Source organism: Garra rufa, chromosome 7, assembly GCF_049309525.1.
Source record: "Garra rufa chromosome 7, GarRuf1.0, whole genome shotgun sequence".
Lineage (NCBI taxonomy): Eukaryota > Metazoa > Chordata > Actinopteri > Cypriniformes > Cyprinidae > Garra > Garra rufa.
Window position 1 is genome coordinate 22,778,958 of NC_133367.1, and position 21,748 is coordinate 22,800,705.

At 33.4% G+C, this 21,748-nt stretch overlaps 2 protein-coding genes across 2 annotated transcripts in view; both read right to left on the minus strand.

Annotated features, from left to right (window-relative positions):
- Positions 1–87: 87 nt before the first annotated feature.
- LOC141339126 (transcription factor 15) lies at positions 88–3,891 on the minus strand. Its single transcript, XM_073844760.1, has 2 exons — positions 2,361–3,891; positions 88–2,121 (listed from the first exon to the last, which is right to left on the minus strand). Exons 1-2 carry the CDS (start codon positions 2,904–2,906, stop codon positions 2,089–2,091), a joined length of 579 nt encoding a protein of 192 aa, XP_073700861.1. The 5' UTR covers positions 2,907–3,891; the 3' UTR covers positions 88–2,088.
- An 11,886-nt stretch (positions 3,892–15,777) lies between these two features.
- LOC141339008 (von Willebrand factor D and EGF domain-containing protein) overlaps positions 15,778–21,748 on the minus strand; it is a 94,566-nt gene continuing 88,595 nt past the window's right edge. The window contains exons 29-32 of the mRNA XM_073844622.1: positions 19,129–19,224; positions 18,720–18,815; positions 16,095–16,192; positions 15,778–16,019 (exon numbers count right to left, since the gene is read on the minus strand). Coding sequence (XP_073700723.1) covers positions 15,999–16,019; positions 16,095–16,192; positions 18,720–18,815; positions 19,129–19,224 — 311 coding nt within the window. The 3' untranslated portion in view covers positions 15,778–15,998. The remainder of the gene's footprint in view (positions 16,020–16,094; positions 16,193–18,719; positions 18,816–19,128; positions 19,225–21,748) is intronic.

Below are 21,748 nucleotides of genomic sequence, written 5' to 3' on the forward strand. Positions count from 1 at the left end.
CCACTAGGGGGCACCTCAAAACCAAAGATGAAATGCAGAACATTTTTCAAAAATAATTTAATGGTTTGAAAAATTCAGAGTTCAGACATTTTCCTCGTAAAAAAAAAGAAAGAAAAAAACTTGATCATTAAATAGCAGCTCGTTTGATGTTTGGTATGTGCAAAGGACCACTTTTTGAAGTGTATACAATTCAAGTATTAGTACATGACCAGCTTGTTTAAAATGTTCTGAAGGTAGGCCACATTCCTGCTATAACATATTTTGGCCATTCAATTTGGTTAAATGGGTAAAAAGTGCAAATATTCACAAAAGCCTTGTCATCATTCAGTAGTTCCAGTACAATATGTGGTACTTTCATTGCACTTTTTTTTTTTTCCTTTGGCTCAAATTCCAAGTAATTCTGTTAATGTAAACAATAAAACAAAAGGTCCAGCAGGTGGAGTTCCAGTAAGAGTACTTGACCCTAGTGCCCACTACAGGACAGAAGCTTACTGAACTTTCTCCAGACATTTGTCAACTTAAAACCTTTGCCAACTTGTGGGACACATCCTGGAACACCTACCAAAATAAAACTGGCCTCTCCCAAAAAGGGCAGTTCACCCTAAAATGATAATTCTGTCATTAATTATTCACCCTTAAGTAGTTCCAAACTCGCAAGACCTTCTTTTATCTTCAGAAGAAATTAAGACTTTTTTTATGGTTTCCGACAGCTTTCTGACCCTGCATAGATGGCAACGGGACTCCCATGTTCAAGGTCCAGAAAGGTAGTACTTTCGTGAATGCGAATCAAAGACTGAGGAGGAAAGGAAGTCGTTATTCTTGTTTTCTTTGCGCACAAACTGTATTCTCATAGCTTCAAAAAAAAAAAAAAAATGTAAGGTTGAACCACAAAAGCCACAAGGACTATTTTAGCAATGTCCTTACTACTTTTCTGGACCTTGAACATGATAGATGCGTTGTTGTCTGTCCATTGTAAGAAAGCTCTCAGATTTGATCAAATATCTTAATTTGTTTTCCAAAGATGAATGAAGTTCTTACGATTTTGGAACAGCATGAGTAATTAATTTTTGGGTGAACTATCCCATTAAGTCCTGTGCAAAAGAGCTGCAATAGCAGGGGCAATTGCGTAGCTACATTTGTGGAAAATTATTGCATAATTGACCCATTAAGCGTGGACTCCTAACATCAACAACCAAAGTCTTGAAATGCATGCAATGCCAGCTTCCGTCCTGATGCTGGCACTCTTGCTCACGTGGTGTTCCTTCACTCCAATTTCCGTGAAATTCACAAGACTGAATTTGGAGTTTTAATATTCAGAAGCACAAGCATGCCCTTTGTGACCTCGGAAATCACTCTTCCTGAGCCTGCAGTGGTTCGCAACATTATGTCACCAAAGTGTGGACTCAAAGTATGACCGCAAGGACTTAGAGTAGCATTTGGTGTCAGGATCATAACCCAAGGCTCGTGTTGGAGATCATGTACCTTGGCCAACAAGAGTTCCCAAGACTCGAAAGATTACGAAATACTTCCACCTATAGCACTCGGTCATGTGCCACTTGAACTTCTAATAAATATTTTGCATGCTTTGCCCAACACAAATTATCATGCTGACGTTAGAATGTTGTTTACAGTCTCCCGAGAGCCATGTTGGGATCATGATCTCGGCGTAGATGTGGAGGCAAGAGGGAGGGGATGAGATTTTTACCCGCCGTTGTACTGACAGCGACCACTGCAAACCGCAAGGTTTCAATTACCATCATGTGACGTGCAAGAGGCAGACACAAGACTGTTTTTTAAGGCGAGGGATGGTGTGGCTTACTATATCTGATACTGAAATAGCCTCCCACCAGGTGCAACTTTACAGATATTCTCCGGTTACATTAACCAAAACACAGTTGATAAGGTGGACACATGCAGAGAAAGTGCAGATTTGTCTCTCTTCTTGGCACTCGTTTTGTCTGTCCTCAGAGATTTATAAAATAACATACAGCAAAATGTTTAGTCTCTGTGCAAGGCAATGTCTCTTTACATGTAAACATTCAGACGTTGGGAGCTCGTGCTTAGCAGAGGTCAGTCAGAGAACTTCTGTCACGCAGTTGTGTGCTTTTCTCCATCTCTAAGCTGCAGAAGTAGATGATAATTGAAAGGTGTTAGTATTCACACCTGTACAACAATTGGTTTGCAGTTCTATGTGAAATACGTAGGCATGCATTATTGCAGTTGAACACTTCAGGGACAAAACAGGAAAAGCCACTTCTGGCAAGTAACAACAAATCATTACCAAATAAGTGAATTTCTCGAGAAAAAAAAAACATTTACAAACTTAACCGGTGGCACTTCCACCGCCATCAAGAACTCACCACTTTCCTCTGGTTACTCAAGCAGAAGGTGCAGATGGGTCGGACTGGTGGGGTTTTGAGGTTGGTGTTGCTTTGTAAGATGTTATGATATTTCAGACACGGTTGCCCGTCCCTGCAGTCCTCCCCTAGCAGAAGCACGTTGGCCAAGTGTGAAATGTAGCTCGATGCCAATCGCAGGGTCTCGATTTTTGACAACTTCCTGTCAGCCGGCTCTGTAGGGATAAGGGTTCGCAGAGCTGTGAAGGCAGTGTTGACGCTGTGAGTGCGGTCTCGCTCCCGAGCGTTAGCTGCCTGCCGTTGTTTGCTCACTCCTGCGAGTCTGCGACCCCCTCTGCGTCTCCCCGCTTCCCGGTGGCCCCGCATGGGACTCCCTGCGCCGGTGGATTTCTCAGAGCTTTCGCTGCCACTGTCCAGCTCATCGGGGTCTGAGGGCAAGCTCTGGGTATCGTGCGCAAGATGTTCGTGCTCCCCTGCGGTGGACTTCATGGCGTGCAGAGACAGACTGGTTGTTGTGGGTAGTCCATGGCGTAGATGCTGGCTGCCCATGGTGCTTTAAGCTGAGTGAAAATAGCAGCCGGGGGGCAGCTGCGTCTGATCCGGTGTCCAGAGATCTTCAGTGGCCCCGTGGCACTTCAGCATGCCATTTCTTGAATGACTGATCCCTTTCTGGATTCGTCCGCCACCATGTGGCTGTGGAAAAGGATGGACAGGTGGAGCTGGGGGGCCACCTGTCATTCCCCAAAGAAGGAGGACGTTTGAAGATATATAAATAAGTGCACGCACCAACACACGTACAGGGATTTTGGTGTTTGTTACACCTTGGGTACACGGTCCTCTGGTTGCCCTTGTGCCAGGGTGGTGATCTGACCTATTTTCTCTGAGAATGCCGACCTCTTCATTCTGGTCCATTCTGATATTTTATGCTCAACATTTCATGTTCTTAAAGTCTTTGAGTGTTGTATAATTTGTATGCAATAGCTAAGCAACCTTGTTCTGTTTGACCCGGTGCTAAATTTAGCTTTGAAAAGTTTACAGACAGAGACTGTTGTCGTTGCCTGTAAAATTCATATCACATGGGCTGCGGGTGACTCCAGGTCCAAAAGGAGAGAGACACAGTTGGGATTGTACGGCACATAGGGGGCAGTATTTCAAGTCAGAAAAGTCCAAACACCTGTTTGACATGCTAGCAATCAGAATAACTGTGAAAAGAGTTCTTGGAAAAGGTTTCACTCAAATCGAGGTGCCAAAATCTATTTGTGTTACTATGAAGGTAACTGCAAGCATTTGGCAGAGGTATATTTCTAGCAATAACCAAAAATACATTGTATGGGTCAAAATTATTGATTTTCTTTTATGCCAAAAATCATTAAGATATTAAGTACAGATCATGTTCCAGGAAGATATTTTGTAAATTTCCTACCATAAATGTATCAAAACTTTTTGATTAGTAATATGCATTGCTAAGAACTTTTTTTTGCACTCTCAGATTCCAGATTTTCAAAGAGTTGTATCTCGGCCAAATATTGTCCTAATAAACCATACGGTAATTGAAAGCTTCTTTATTCAGGTTTCAGATGGTGTATAAATCTCAATTTTTAAAGAAATGTACTCTTTTGACTGGTTTTGTGGTCCAGGGTCACATTTGCTTGCTTGTAGGTATACTCAACATTAGTGTTCTGAAGTTTTCTAAAAGAAACGCTACTTTGCCAGACATTTTAATGTCGACACCAACACCACAAGAACCATGTAAGCAAAGAGTGTTTTCTCGACACGTCATCAATCGGCCAACTTGGTGGCACGGAACATAAATGGTCAATAATAGTCCGACCAATTAGTAAAGGCCAAAACATGACAAAGAATAACATTTGGAGTACTATACACTGTTATAACAAACAGTTATAACAAATCAAGTAGAAGAGTGCAAAAAAACTGAGGAACAAAAGGGGTTTGTGGTTGGCCAAACTCAACCAGGATTTCGAGGGCAAGAATCTTGACAACATATATGTTTGTTCTCATTTCCAGCCAGGTAGGTGAAATATTAGGCTAAAATCTTATTTATGCCATTGTTTACATCTGAGTATTACCAGTATGGCCATGCATATGGGTAACTGGCCAAATCGTGGCACAAGTGCAAACTTTAGCTGAAGCTAAAAACTAATGTTAGCATGTAGCTCACAATATTAGCTCTTGTGAGTCATGCAGTTCCTCTCTAATGCCATGTGTGCTGTTCAGCCTGGGCTTTCCAGTCAGACATGTACTGTGGTCCATCTTTAGAGGAAGTAAAAATATCAGTTAGTATTCACCATATCTATATTACATCGCTGGTTTGTTTGTATGGTAGTTTAGGCAGTGGTTTTGAATATTTCCAAGTATAGTTACACTCAATTGTGGAAAAATGTATTTGTTTGATCAATTTTATCCTTAGTCAGATTCTATGGTTTACGTCAGGGGTGTCCAAATTTGGTCCTGGAGCGCTGGTGTCCTGCAGAGTTTATCTCCAACTTGCCTCAACAAACCTGCCTGGAAGCTTGTAGTATGACTGGTAAGACCTTGATTAGCCAATTCATGCGTGTTTAATTGGGATTGAAGCTAAATTCTGCAGGACAGTTGCCCTCCAGAAGCGAATTGGACACTCCTGGTTTATTCAGACCAGGAATCCTCAAATCTGAGGATCTAAACTCAAGATTTGAGGGACCTTGACTTAGACTCAGAAGTAGGACACTAGGCTAATATTTTTCAGTTTTCACCACTAGATGTCAGTAGCACACCACTGGAGATTGTTGTTCCAGGTTTTAAGGCAAGTAGCACAAGTAGTTGTTGCTCAGGAATTGAAAAGGACATAAGTGAACTAATTGGGCATGAAAACAAAAATAGGTTTTACCGTTTTATGAACAGTCCAATCTTAACGTATGAAACTTGTCAGTGCTTCATTTAAACCTAAATTGCTACTGATTCAAATGAGTTATTCTTGTTCATTCACATGACAGCTCTTTGCTAATTTGCTTAACCCTTTAAGCTCTTCCTGAAGACCTAAATTTCAACACTAACATTCCTAAAGTTCACGCATGCATGTTAACATGTGCTGCCTCCTCAATGAGCCGCCCGTGGCCCGAACATACGCTCCATCGGGTTTGTTGTTTATCCTGACAGCATTGCCTCTAATCTTTAAGAGTGCCTGCTGGGATGCAAAACAAAGATACGCCATTATAATCCTCCGAGAGTTTGCTTGCCACTTAAATTTGCAGGTGAAAGCTCCTGGTAAGTTGTGGAAGTCAGGCATTGGCTTATAGCGACGGTTTCCTGGATACCCGCCCTCGAAGAAGCAAGCGGAGCATGAAACAATTCATATTCTCATTGAGCGGTTTTGCAGCTCCAAGTTTACATAGACAATATGACATAGTTTACAATCCAGTTCCAGTTGAACGAAGCTGAGTGGCAATTAGCATTTTAAAGGCCTAATTTCCTGTGGAGCAAGATTATAAAGCTCTGCGCACACCTTTTAAGCACCTGTTTTAAAACGCTGTTGGAAAGAGTGTGATTAGATTCCCAAATTAGAACGCTTTCAAAGCCCCATCGAAAACTGCCGAGTCTCTGGCAGTTTTCTCTCTCGGGTTTTGGAGTGCTCTTAAATACAGGTCACCATACAAAGGACGCCCCGTCCACCTACACACAAGTTCGCTCACTTTAAAAGCAACTAATCTACTTTGAAACCATGCCATAAAACATAATCCAAGTGCTAAGGGCAATTGCAAATCATACCTGGGAGATGCTGGTCTACTGAACAGAAGCACCAAGAGACCATTAGCATCTTATTATGCAGTACATTTTCACGTCCTCACCATCTATTAAACTACGTCTTAAAATATTACATCAAATTTTAAATTCACAATTTTTGAAGATGTAAACCATACTGCTTTCCAATTAAGTATACAAAGGGGGTGAATTTTAAACATTTTAATACTCAGGTTAGAATGTTAACCCATTAATCTTCTCCCTCTTTAATTAAAAACATCCAGGTTCTTAAAATCGTTAAGTGAAGTCTTCACAAGTTTTTGTATTGTGATGTACACTACCAGTCAAAAGTTTTTAACGGTAGGATTTTTTATGTTTTTTAAAGTTTCTTCTGCTCACCAAGCCTGCATTTATTTGATCCAAAGTGCAGTAAAAATTGTAACATTTTGAAATATTTTTACTATTTATAGTATATACTATAGTATATTTAGTATATATATACTATTTATTTTGTTAAAGACATTAGAATTTTTTCAAGTTTTCTTTGATGAATAGAAAATTCAGAAGAACCGCATTACAAAGGATAAATGTCTTCATCATCACTTTTGATTCATTTAAAAGCATTCTTGCTAAATATAAGTATTAATTTCTATTATTTATTTCCCCTATAAATAAATAAAATACTAACTCCAAGCCTTTGAATGGTGTAGTGTATAATGTTACAAAAGCTTTTTATTTCAGATAAATGCTGATCTTTGGATCTTTCTATGCATCAAAGAATCCTGAAAAAAGTACTCAGCTGTTATAAATATTGATAATAATAATAATAATAATACAATTTTTCTTGAACATCAAGCATATTAGAATGATTTCTGAGGGATCATGTGAGACTAAAGACTTATGTAATGATGCTGAAAAACTGAGCTTTGATCACAGGAATACATTACATTTTAAAATATATTCAAATAGAAAACAGTTATTTTAAATACTAAAAATATTTCAAAATTTTACTGTATTTGCTGTACATTGAATCAAGTAAATGCAGGCTTGGTGAGCAGAAGAGACTCAAAAAGCATAAAAAAAAACCTTCTGTTCAAATACTTTTGACTAGTAGTGTAGATCTGAAAATGTGTTGAGAAATGGATTATCGAAAAAAAAAAGACTAAATAATAGTAACCATTTCACCTGAAAAAATATGAGAAATAAAGAGAAACATACACAGATGAACCATTCACAATAAGAACAAAAACATGCATTTAGAAAATTAATGGGTTGATTTTTCGCTTTATGACTTTAACAACACAATCCTCCAAGAAGTGACATCATTTTGGAGGAAAAAGTAAAGATTTAACAACAAAAGATTTAATGAATTCTGATGTTCTGGTTGTTTTAATTGTGTTTGTGTCACTCTAAAGTTATGAAGTTCAATAGCAACCGCGTAACAGGAGCAACCCACTGAACAGAACAAAAGACAGACAGAATTGAAGAGGCTGAGTGGGAGACCATATAATAAGGTAAAGAAACATATGACAGTCCAGCCCAGATGAGAGACACACTTCATGCTTTCATTTCTCCTGCTCGGCTGGGTCTCTCTAGTGCCCTTGCTGACCATTAAAGGCAACTAATTGGAGCCCAGGGACAGACAGCTCCGAGGGCTACAGAAACCTCTCAAAGAAAAGAGTTCCCAGAGAAGATCTCTACAAGGGGGGGAAAAAAGAGAATAAATACTACTGCAGTTTTGGACCACAGTCCACTATGTACCTTCTTGCTACTTCAACTCAAGGGAGGAAAGGAAGAAAGAAAGGGTGATGGATTTCTGGGATATATGGTTTTCTCTGAGTCATCATGCTCAAGAGATCTGAACTATGGCCAGAAACCTGCTGTCCTTTCTTTCTCAACTTTTCCCTTTTCTCCTCTAATCTCCTGTGTGGTGGTTTTAAGAGACAGCGTTGTAGTTTTATCAGATTTGTACGCATTCATTTTTAGCTATAAATGGCACTAATTGACCTCTGACTAGCATACAATGACATTTAAAAACAACTTCATTTATCTTCCTGAACAAATGGTTCATTCAGAAATAATGTACAGTTAGCTGGTCATTAGCGCAAATTTCTCATAATGAACGGTTCATTCAGGAATAATGTGCAAGTTAGCTGGTCGTTAATTCAAAATAAACCAATAAACATGGTGATCAGGACCTTGGCACGAAGCAGACGGCTCTTTTATCACTCTGAAGGAGTTTATTAGCGGTTAGCTAATGAATAGCTAACTGCTACACAACTACTTACAACAAAAATAAATAAGAAATACAGTCAGGTAAGTAATTTACCTTGTTTAGAGAAGCTAATTAACAACATTTACAGTTATATTTATTCGTGTAGCAGACATTTTTCATTCAAAGTATCTTAGAAATTGAGGAAAACAACTAACACAACAACTTGTTTAGCTTAATGCTTGTGCTAATCTGCAATCCAAGCTAACATTAAGCTAACATTAAGCTACGAGATAACTTTGTATTTCTTACCATTTTCTTGTTCTTCCAAACAATGTTGATGCCATTTTCTCAGCATTCTGCAACTGCTCTGAATGATAATTTGTTGCAAACTGCTAATCGGTCAAGACCACAGAAAACTGTAAAATATCCCACCTCCCCAGCTGACAGGGAACATTCCTACAACTTTCATTAAGGTATTTATAGGTTAGGTCAGAACATTCTTAAAATAATGTTTACAGCATGTTCTAATTACATTATGTGTGGTTGATGTACATTCTCGTAATGAATAGCTAATGAATAGCTAACTGCTACACAACTACTTACAACAAAAATAAATAAGAAATACAGTCAGGTAAGTAATTTACCTTGTTTAGAGAAGCTAATTTACAACATTTACAGTTATATTTATTCGTGTAGCAGACATTTTTCATTCAAAGTATCTTAGAAATTGAGAAAAACAACTAACAAAACAACTTGTTTAGCTTAATGCTTGTGCTAATCTGCAATCCAAGCTAACATTAAGCTAACATTAAGCTACGAGATAACTTTGTATTTCTTACCATTTTCTTGTTCTTCCAAACAATGTTGATGCCATTTTCTCAGCATTCTGCAACTGCTCTGAATGATAATGTGTTGCAAACTGCTAATCGGTCAAGACCACAGAAAACTGTAAAATATCCCACCTCCCCAGCTGACAGGGAACGTTCCTACAACTTTCATTAAGGTATTTATAGGTTAGGTCAGAACATTCTTAAAATAATGTTTATAGCATGTTCTAATTACATTATGTGTGGTTGATGTACATTCTCGTAACGTTAAGAATAAGCATTAGAACAACATTGGAACCTTCTTTTTATGTTATTTGTACACGATTGAGGTTCTCGTAATTGTAAGAGAAAACGGTCTTAGAACAACATTCTTGGAACATTCTTTTAATGTTATTTGTACACGGTTGAGGTTCTCGCAATGGTAAGAGAAAGCAGTCTTAGAACAACATTCTCAGAACGTTCTTTTGATGTTATTTGTACGTGATTGAGGTTCTCGTAATTGTAAGAGAAAACGGTCTTAGAACAACATTCTCAGAATGTTCTTTTGATGATATTTGTACTTGATTGTGGATCTCATAATTGTAAGAGAAAACGCTCTTATAACAACATTCTTGGAACGTTCTTTTGATGTTATTTGTACACAACTGAAGTTCTCGTAATGTTAAGAGAAAAGGTCTTAAAACAACATTCTCGGAATGTTTTTTTTTAAGATTATTTGTAGACAACTGAGGTTCTTGCAATGGTAAGAGAAAACTGTCTTAGAACAACATTCTCAGAACGTTCTTTTGATGTTATTTGTCTCAAATTAAGGTTCACGTAATGGTATAAGAAAACGCTCTCTGAACAGCATTCTCAGGACATTCTTTTGATGTTATTTGTACACGATTGAGGTTCTTGTAACTGTAAAAGAACTTTCTAAGAATGCTGTTATATTAACATTTTCTCTTAATGTTATTTGTACACAATTGAGTTTCTCGTAACAGTAAGAGAAAAAGTCTTTTAAAAAAACATTCTGAGAAATTTCGTTCTTGTCATGACTCTGGGCTGTGCCTTTTCCCTCCTCCACCGGAGGTCGCTGTTTTCCCTTCCCTGCACTGCACTGCCCTGATTGTTGCACCTGCCTTGATTTTGTCACCTGTCTTCCCCAGCTGATCACACTTATGATTTGTCCTTATATTCTCTACCCGTCCTTCACACTGTGAGTCTGCATTATTTTTGATACCCGTTCAAGTTATGTTCTTGTTTTCCTGCTCTGATCCAGTTCCTGTCGTGTTTGCCGTGTTGGCTTTTTTGTATTGTTTATTCGTTTGTTTGTTTATATTAAATTCCTTACTTACCCGCACTTGGACCCAGACTTCATTGTTCACACGTGACAGTTCTATTATTTGTAGACGATTAAGGTTTCTCGTAATGGTAGGAGAAAACGCCCTTATATCAACATTCTTGGAACGTTCTTCTGATGTTATTTGTACACAATTGAGGTTCTTGTAGTGGTAAGAGAAAAGGTCTTACAACAACATTCTCGGAATGCTTTTTTTAAAATGTTATTTGTACACGATTGAGGTTTTCGTAATGTTAATCTACACACACGTTGGGGGAAGGGCAATTTCACATCTTCAGTTAACCTCACCTGCATGTTTTTTTTAAACAGTGGGAGGAAACCGGAGTAAACCCACACTGACACAGGGAGAACATGTAAACTTCACAGAGAAAGACCTCCTGGCCCAGCCTCGAACTAGGGACCTTCTTACTGTGAGGCAACAGTGCTTCTAACTTAGCCATGAGATTTGTTTTTTTGTGATTGCTGTGATTTGTAGGCTGATAATTGTTCTTGTCGTGTAAAAAATGTTCTTAGAACAAGAATGTCTTTGTGATGTAATTTATACTTGATTGTTCTCATCATGTTAAAAGAAAACGTTCTTACAGCATATGTATTTAAGAAACATTCTTATAATGTTGATAGAAAAGTTTTTAGAACTAAATTTTTGGAAAATTATACAATCTCAGGAGGGCAGGTTTTTTAAACGTTGTCAGAATGTTCTCCTTCAGTGTTCTGCATGGTATGTTCCCAGCTAAGTGAGAACATTTTTATTTTTTGAAGGTGTTAAAGGTTATGTGAATGTTAAATAAAGCATTCTTAATAAGATTTATGGAACGTCCTCATGACATAAAATATGGGTGTTTTAACATTCAAATATAAGGTTCTCATAACATTATGAAAGTGGTATAAATTGGGATGTACCTGTAATGTTCACCAAGAAAAACATTAAAAAACTGGACGTTTTGAACGTTTACAGAACATTAGGAAATAACACTTTCATAACTTAGTAGGAATGTTGGCAAAATTTTCTTGGAACACATTTTTGTTAGCTGGGTCACGACACAAGTTAAAATAATAGATGAAATTAAGCTCATAATCCTTCAATATGACCTCTAGACAAGGAAAATGTGATTAGAGAGAATATCTAGCATCAACTGGACAATCCCCAACAGGCTTAATTATATCACACAGAGCGAGAATCACAGCTTGACAAAAAGATGTTAGAAAGCTGTCATCATCCTCCTCAGCATAGTTAACACATCCCAATGTGCTAAATAACAACACTGACGGAGGTAAGAATGCAAATGTACGGCTTAATCTTCCTCTGTGGCCCCATATGTTTAAATAGACCTTGGGATATATGACTATTAAAGCTATAATAATGACTAATGTACAACCTCTCTTGCCATATTTCTATTATTAAATGATTGCAACTGCAGTATCATAAGACACCAGTGTTTAATAATTAATAATAAGTACATATGTAACCGTGGATCACAAAACCAGTCTTAAGTAGCATGGATATATTTGTAGCAATAGCCAAAAATACATTTTATAGGTCAAAATTATCTACTTCTCTTTTATGACTAAAATCATTTGCGTATTAAGTAAAGATCATGTTCCATGAAGATATTTTCTAAATTCCCTACTAAAAATATATCAAAACTTAATTTTTGATTAGTAATATGCATTGCTAAGAACTTCACTTGGACCTATTTAAAGGCAATTTTTTTCAATATTTAGATTTTTTTGCACCCTCAGATTCCAGATTTTCAAAAAATAAAAAATAAAAATGATAAAAATAAAAAATCAGATAATTGATGTATCTCAATTTCAAAAAATAGACCCTTATGACTGGTTTTGTGGTCCAGGGTCACATATAATACAAGTACAGTACATTAGCTAAAATATTTACTATTCATTTATTTTAATTCAATAAGCATAAATCAGACAACCACAGTTCTCTTATAACGAAGCATATGTGCACTAATAAGATTATAAAATATGCACGTTATCAATGCACATGGCTGATTAATTACAAATTACATGCATGCCTAGAGGATATTTAAAAAATGGAAGTAAATTCCTTTCTCAAGGTCAGAATATAATTAGACAATTCCAAGATCTTAAGGACAGAGTTTCAGCAATCTGATATTAAATGGAAAGAACATTTTTAAAGCAAACGGTTTTACAAGAAGGTTTACAAGAAGAAAGGGGGCTGTTTTTAGGACCATTCATGAGACAGATCAGTCCAAAACTTGTACGAGTATAGGCTAATTAATAAAAAGACATACTTTTTTATTATTATTTTTATTTTGGGGTGAAATATGACTAACATCTCATGGTTTGAGATATTAACACACTCAGACCGTTTATCCTGTGAAACGAACGCAATCTACCAACATAACAATACATGAATATATGAATATCATCAGAGTTGTATTGTTATGTTGGCTGTGAGACAAAAAGAACTGATTGAAAGACATATCGCATTCGCGAGAGACTGTTTTGTCCCACAGTTTATCTTTAAAACCACTAAGATCTAAGCAAAAACAACAGACTCTGTGCATATTTCTCTGGCACCGGCTCAAATGAATATTTAACGCGGGAACACTTTACTATCTCCCTCTGTGGACGCGTCTGGTGGAACCATTTGTCAGTAATTGACTGGCCTTGATGGAGTCGATTAAAATCAGGTTTCCGTTTCCCCCCCATAATCCTCGTGTTCCTATTCCCAGACTGTCGAAGTTCACACCACCTGTGGCGGTAATCTACAAGCCTGACAGTGAGATGATGAAATTCTTTGTCATGCCGTTTTAACGGGAGGTACGAGACAGGGAACTACGCCTCTCCGTGGAAACACACACACACCTTCAGTCACACACACGGACGCACAAGTCGGTAAGGTGCTTAAAGTTGTGAATTTGGCGAATTATCATACCGTGCAGGAATTCTTTATGTCTTTAATTAAGAGTTATCTGAAAATCCCATATGACTTTCGGTTAAAAGTTGAAAGCTCTGCGCGATGACAGGCAGATCTAAAGAGAAAAGTTCACCTGAAAACGACAAATCTTTAAACATTTATTCCTTATAATCCGCCTTATTTTAAATGTAAGAGCAGGCGCGGCCATTTTGTGGGACGCTTCTGGTGTAATTCGCTTCTAGTTAGTTCGTTAGAGTTTGATGCAAATTGGTATTTGGTGTCCAATTATTTTAAGGTATGATTATAACACAAACACATTTGTTGGGCAGATGTCTAGTTAGTTGCATCAACTTTCACAAGTTCATAGCTTACTTTAATGTTGCAAAATCGCGTTAGATGCCATATACGATTATAATGAAGCGAGGGACTTCCAGCATAAAGGTATATCTTTCAAAACTATAACTTTCGAAACCGTGCGTAGTTTTTATCTACTAAAAGTGATTTCAAAAAGATGTTTCATCAGTGTCCCAAAATCGGTAGGATGTTAAACAACAGTCCACTGAACACACTGTATTTCTATCTTTCACAGCCTCGTTATTTTTCCTCTCAGAAATGAAATATAATGCTAGATTGACTAAGGTCTATAGAGGTGTGGACTAGTGTCACAATTTGGTCAGTTACCCAGATGTGCTGCCATATTGGCGATATTCAGATGTAAATAACAACATGGATCGCACGGTTAATGTATTACTACTACTAAATACGTTGTTCCACTAATTTATGATGGCTAAACCATGGAAAAACGCTTGAAAGCTGCTAAATAATATAGAGGACTTAGTAAGCAGGAAAGGGCGCAATATGTTGAAAAACTAAAGTTAATAGGTGGTAAAGATATGTACGAGCAGTATTAATTATGATGTTAGCCAAATATTTCACCTACCTGATTGAAAATGATCTGAACAAACACATGTTGTCAAGATTCTTGCCCTGGAAATCCTGGTTCAACACATTTTGTTTCCTTGATTTGTTATAACTTGTGGCAGTCTATAGTACTCCAAATGCTTTTTGCCAGTTTGACTGATTAGTACAGCCCAAAACATGACAATAATTGACCATTTTTGGCAGCAATAATCAGCAAAATATGCAAGTTTTGTTCGGTTCAGTGGCATTTTGTTCATGTTCTGTGCAACCAAAATAAAGAACACAAATGTTGTCAAGATTCTTGCCCTGGAAGTCCAGGTTCAGTTCGGCCAACCACAAACACCTTTTGTTCCTCAGACAGTATTTGAACCCTTCTTCTTGATTTGTTATAACTTTTGGCAGTCTATAGTACTTGAAATGCTTTTTGCCAGTTTGACTGATTAGTACATCCCAAAACACGACAATAATTGACCATTTTCAGCAGCAATAATCAGCAAAATATGCAAGTTTCGTTCAGTTCTTTGGCATTGTTTCTGTTCCGTGTCGCTGTGAGGGGAAAAAGGACCCAAAAGTGCCGTTAAAGTAATTGTGCATGTTTAGAAGTTTTGAGATTTATTTGATTAAAAATGGTACAATTATTAAATATTATTACAATTTCAAAATGTAATTTTTTCCTGTGATGCAAAGCTGAATTTTCAGCATCAGCACTCCAGTCAGTGTCAAATGATCCTTCAGGAATCAGTCTAATATGCTAAATTCTCTCACTTTTGAACAATTGAATGCGTCCTTGCTAAATAAAAAGCCTAAACTTTTGAACGGTAGCGTGTGTGAATTTCATAATTATTCATAATCGATAAATCAAACACTAATCAGCCTCCTCCTAACCCTTTCAAACCAGCGTTGAAGAGTTTATTGTCCTCTGCGTTAAACAACAGCGAGCTGTTTGTTGTTTACCGTCCTTTTCTCTTTATTTTTGCGCACCTCAGGTAATCGTATCGGAACAGCTGGATTATTAGCTATGCATGAGAGGAAGTATCTGCGGCGGACTCATTAATGGCCGCCATCAATGGCCGTTAATTAGTTCAGATGCTTGTTTGTGTTGTCACCGAGATGTCTGTTTATATTTGCCAAGCGATCTGCGGTAAAACTGCAGCCACTGCACGCTCTGCCAGGCGTGACACAAACAGCATGTTTACGTGTTTTTTTTTAACATTCCAGTCACATTAAAGGGGACGTCCTCTGAGAAATAGAGTGCAGCCGAGTTTCAGGCCACGTAGTTGGAGGAAGGATGGCAAAGGATGCTAAATTGTCTGCGCCTTGGCTTGAATAACAAGAGAGATCGTGTTTCTGTCAAACTTCACTTTAAACTGCAATGTGTTACAAAAATAAAACTGGCCAAGGTCATTTAGAGGTAAACTGTGAGATCTGTTTGCCACTACTGTCCGTCACTAAAAGAAAATATGAGCGTTAGAATGAAGTCAGGTGTTTCGTAAAATACACTCATTTATTTGGTTTCGAATCGTTTTCACAAATATAGTAGTGTTTGAAAAGCGTGGAAAAATTATATTATACCTTATACATAAATATCTTCAGATATGGTATTTACAAATTGAAACAGTGTAACCCTGTCAGGTTAATAAGTAGTAAAATATGGGCCCAGTGTCCTCAGTGCAGCAATGACACCTCATGTGTCATTTCCTCATCCTCTCTGGACAGGAAGCTGTAAAAGAAATGGTCAATATTATTTATTTTATATAATTTAGGATTTTTTTTAATATGCATTCATTTGTTTTACCTTTTTAGAGCAAAGAGTTCCCATGTAGCCACTTCTGCAAGCGCACACATTGGGTCGGACACATCGGCTTCCGTACAAACACCTCTGTTCACAGATTGCTGTAAGAAATCATTGCATTATTAATAATTTGTCAGATTATATTTTGGAGGACAGATATATTTTAGATAGAGATTTATATGTAGTACACATATAACATGATGGGATATGCTAATGTAATGGCAGAAATGAAAAAAAAAAAATGCTGGAAAAAATATTTAATATTGATTCTAAATGTTTCTGGTCCAATTGTAAATAATTCATCAATACACACACACACACACACACACACACACACACACAAAAAAACTTATATAAATAACATTTATAATAATTAGTAATAATATATTGTAAATAATTAATCAGTGCTTATTTTCTCAACAGAATGCATTTGTTTTTGTAATATGCAATAAATAATATTTATAATAATTAGTAATAATATATTGTAAATTAATCAGTGCATGTTTTTCTAAATAGAAAACAAATGTTTTCATAATATGTAACTTATTTAATTTTATAATAATTAGTTATAATATATTGTAAATAATTCATCAGTTCTTATTTTCTAAGTAGAAAACATTTGTTTTTGTAATATGCAATTTACAGTATTTATCATATTTTTTATAATAATAATAAGTAATTAATTGTTAATAATTATTCAGTATATGTAATTTTTTCATAATAATTAGTAATAGTATATTGTAAAAACTAAAACTAATCAGTGTTTTTTCTAAATAGAAAAAAGTAATTTATTTATTTTATAATAATTACTAATAATATTGTAAATATTTAATCTGTGCATATTTTTTTCTAAATAGAAAGCATTTTTGTAATATGTAACTAATTAATTATTCATGATAGTTAGTAATGATATTGTAAATAATTAATATGTGCTTATTTTCTAAAGAGAAACGATTTGTTTGTAATATATATTTATTCATAATAGCAATAATATATTGTAAATAATTAATCAGGGCATATTTTATAAATGGAAGACATCTGTTTTTGTAAATATGCAATTTATTTATCATTTATAATATTTATTAATAATTTTGTAAATAATTAATCAGTGCTTATTTTCTAAATAGAAAACATTTGTTTTGTATTGTCATTTGATTATATATTATTTTAAAATAATTAGTAATACTATATTGTAAATAATTAATCAGTGCCTATTTTCTAAATAGAAAACAAATGTTTTCATAATATGTAACTTATTTAATTTTATAATAATTAGTTATAATATATTGTAAATAATTCATCAGTTCTTATTTTCTAAGTAGAAAACATTTGTTTTTGTAATATGCAATTTACAGTATTTATCATATTTTTTATAATAATAATAAGTAATTAATTGTTAATAATTATTCAGTGTTTTTTCTAAATAGAAAATATTTGCTTATGTAATATGTAATTTATTTATTATTTATAATATTTAGTAATAATATATTGTAAATCAGTTCTTTTTCTAAATAGAAAACATCTGTTTTTGTAATATGTTATTTATTATTTATAATATTTAGTAATAATATATTGTAAATTAATCAGTGCTTATTTTCTAAATAGAAAACATTTGTTTTTCTAATATGTAATTCATTTATTTTTAATAATAATTAGTAATAATATATTGTAAAAAAATGAATCGGTGCATATTTTATGAAATAGAAAACATTGTATTTGTAATCTATTTAATTTATTTATTTATTATTTATAATAATGAGTAATAATATATAATAATCAGTGCATATTTTTATATATAGAAAACATTTTTTGTAATCCATTTAATTAATTAATTTATTTATAATAATGAGTAAAATAAATTGTAAATAGTTAATCAGTGCATATTTTTCTAATCAGAAAACATTTGTTTTTGTAATATGTAATTTATATTTATTATTTATAATAATAATTAATAATATAGTATAAATAATTAATCTGTGCATATTTTCTAAATAGAAAACATTTGTTTTTATAAGATGTAATTTACTTATTTTATAATAATTAGTAATAATGATGATTCAGTGCATTTTTCTCAATAGAAAACACCTGTTTTTGTAATATATATAGTTTTTATTTCATAAAAGTGAAAAAAAAAAAAAAAAACTGTTTGACTGAGGAAAAATGGTTATAAAATAGTTAATAGATAAAAAAAAATCATAAATTGGTCCATATGACCCATCCCCCATATTATAGCTCTATTATTAAAAAAAGAAATCCATCATAGCTTTCAAATCTTATTCAAATATGTCTCCATAACGTCTAAAGTTTCATGTCGAATGAACTATTCCTACGCAGGTCAAGCTCAAGGAAAAACCATTTCATACTGATCCCGATCCGCTCCCCTCACGAGAACATCCGCTGTCTTGCTTTACTTCCAGCAGTAAACGTGAATTCCTGCTTCCCTGCCAAACACGGACGACCTGTGCTGTTTATCACCAAAACATATCGCCAACAAGCGCAGAGCGGAGGAACACAGGAGATGCAATTTAGATTCTTTTACTTAGAATGAGAGCGAGTGAAGTGCGTGTCTTCGGAGGCTCACCGCAGTCAAAGGATTGCATTTCTGTTGCTCGGATGGGAATCACTTACGGATTTGGCAGAGAGTTCCCTTCCAGCCGGGATGGCAGTGGCAGGTGTTCGGCCCCACACATTCACCTCCATTTAAACACTTCTGCAGACACACAGCTGGAGGAACAGAAATAGAGAGAGAAATGACATCAAACAAACAAACAAGGCTCAAACCAGTGGAACACATGATCAAAAGTGTACATTTTATATAAGTAGAATTGTTATAGTTTCTGTTAAATGTTACATAAAATCTGTGAGATTTATGATTACAGACTCTTCTCTGGTTCTTTGAGGTCAGAAAGCAAATGCATCACTGTGAGTGATGGGTCTTGGATTGGGAAAACTGGAATTTTTCCACTTTTGCAGATTTTCTAACATGAGGTAAGGAGGTCACTTGAAGGTTTTTGTCGGGATGAGGTTTGGTACTCACGTTTATCACATCTCTTTCCTCTCCAGCCTGACGCGCAGTCACACACATCTGGTCCGACACATCGTCCTCCGTTCATACACACTGGCTCACACACACCTGCGGAGAAATGCAAAGGTAAAGCTTTGGATTTACCCGGACCAATAGGGTAAAAAAAAAAACTAAATAACAAAATGTGAATTTTAGAGTTGGATTGGTCAAAATGTGTCTGAAATACTGATTACAATTCTGACAACGGTACTAAAACTGATCATATTAGAAAGATTATTTAATTAAATAATAATAATAATAATAATAATAATAATAATAATAATAATAATAATAATAATAATAATAAAATAAAAATAGTTATGGACCGAGTTATGGGTTTTTTCCATTTAATTTATTTGAAGATTTAATACCATTATTATTATTATTATTATTATTATTACTATTGTTATTGGTAATAAAAATAAGAACAACTTCTTATTTTTATTATCAATAATAACAATAACAAATATAAAAAAACCTGATCATATTATAAATATTATTAAATAAAAATAATAAAATTATGGACATTTTCATTGTTTTTTTTAAGATTTATTATTATTATTATTATTATTATTATTAATGATGATGATGATGATGATGATGATAATAAAAAAATAAAAATTGCTATAGACTGTTATGGACTTTTGTCATTGAATAATAATAATAAAAACATACCATTATTATTATTATTATTATTGATGATAATAATAAACTAAAAATACTTATGGACTAATTTATGGACTTTTTCAGGTGATTCCTTTTAAAGATTTAATTATTATTATTATTATTATTATTATTATTATTATTATTATTATTATTAATAATAATAATAATACCTTAATTCTTAATTCTTAGTTTAATAGCAAATTATTTACAGTAATTATTCATATTTGCGACTTGTTTTTTATTATTTAATATCAAACACGACATCATTCTTGTTAATACACAGTTTTTAAATCAATGGTTTATTAATAAATAATTCCGTTCTTTTTGTATTTAATTTTTATGTTTAATTTTTTTTTTTATTTCATGTCAAACATTTAATATTATAAATTACATTAGTGATATTAATACTTGCATTTTGAATGTTTTATTCATAAATGTTACATCATTATTATTATTATTAGAAATAGTACTTTATCAATGTATTATTGTTCATACATTTTAAAGATTTATTTATTCATTATTATTATTATTATTATTAATACCTTAATTCAGTAGTTTATTAGCAAATTATTTACACTAATTATTCATACTTGCTACTTGGGTTTTTTATTATTTAATATCAAATATGACATTCTTCTTATTAATAAATAAATTCAGTTATTTTTTAACGTCAAACATTTAATATCATAAATTACAATATTGATATTATCATTAATACTTGCATTTTATTGAATGTTATATTCAAAGTTTACATTATTATTATTATTATTATTATTAGAAATAGTACTTCATCAATGTTTTAAGTTATACATTATCTTTTTTTTTGCTTTTATTGTTCATACTTTATTTTATGTAATATCAAATATGACATTGTTCCTATTATCATAATATTATTAATACTGTTTTTAAATCAGTGTTTTATTAATAAATTATTCAGTTATTTTTTTATCAATGTCAAATATGTATTATAAGTATAAGTATAACTACTTAATTTAATACATGTTTAATTATTGATAAATTATTCATGTTATGATGTATTTTTAAATTTTAATTATTTATAATTTTTTTATATCCTAAATTACATTAATGATATTATTAATACTTGCATTTTAATGAATAAATTAAATGTTTTCACAATAAATTTTACATTATTATTATTATTATAAATAGTACTTTTTTACCAGATGTTTGTTCATTGTTCACATGTTTTAAGTTATCACATTTATCTATTTTTTTCTTTCATTATTCATACTTTTTATTTAATAACAAATATGACATTTTTCCTATTATTATTATTATTATTATTATTATTATTATTATATTATTATTAATAAAGTTTTTAAATCAATGGTTTATTAATAAAGTATTTAGTTATTTTATATTTAAAATGATTTTAGTTTAATTTTCTTTTCCTAATTATTTAATTTCCAATATTTGCTATTAGTATAACTACTTAATTTAGTGTTTAATTATCGACAAATTATGTTATGATTTCTTTTTAAATTTGAAATGTTTCTTTGTCATTATTCAATATCATAAACTACATTATTATTGTTATTAATACTTGCATTTTATTGACTGTATTAATAATAATTTAGTTTAAGGCTTTTCTTAAATTATACTGTAAATATGACTTTTTGTTCATAAATTGAAGTTATGTTATAAGTTAGAATGTTATTTTTTTTTATAATTGAATATGATATTACATGATTATTATGCATCTTCTTTATCCCAACTGCATTTTAAACGCAAAAATGAATTACTGTTTGCTAAATGTGTTGTGAAGTATGTTTAGAAAATTAATTAATTAAAACATTTTACACTTGACCTCAACATAAGGATATCACCAACGGTTCTTAGATGTTATTTTAATCTGAATATTCATTTAACAAGACTTGCCATCCAAATTAATTAATCCAGTCCTGAT

Excerpts from the sequence above, each read along its gene's own strand:
- LOC141339126 (XM_073844760.1), bottom strand. The coding sequence starts at position 2,906 with ATGGGCAGCCAGCATCTACGCCATGGACTACCCACAACAACCAGTCTG. Across the intron at positions 2,122-2,360 it reads TGAGTAACCAGAGGAAAGTG|CTTAGAGATGGAGAAAAGCA; the intron begins GTGAGTTCTTGA and ends CTACTTCTGCAG.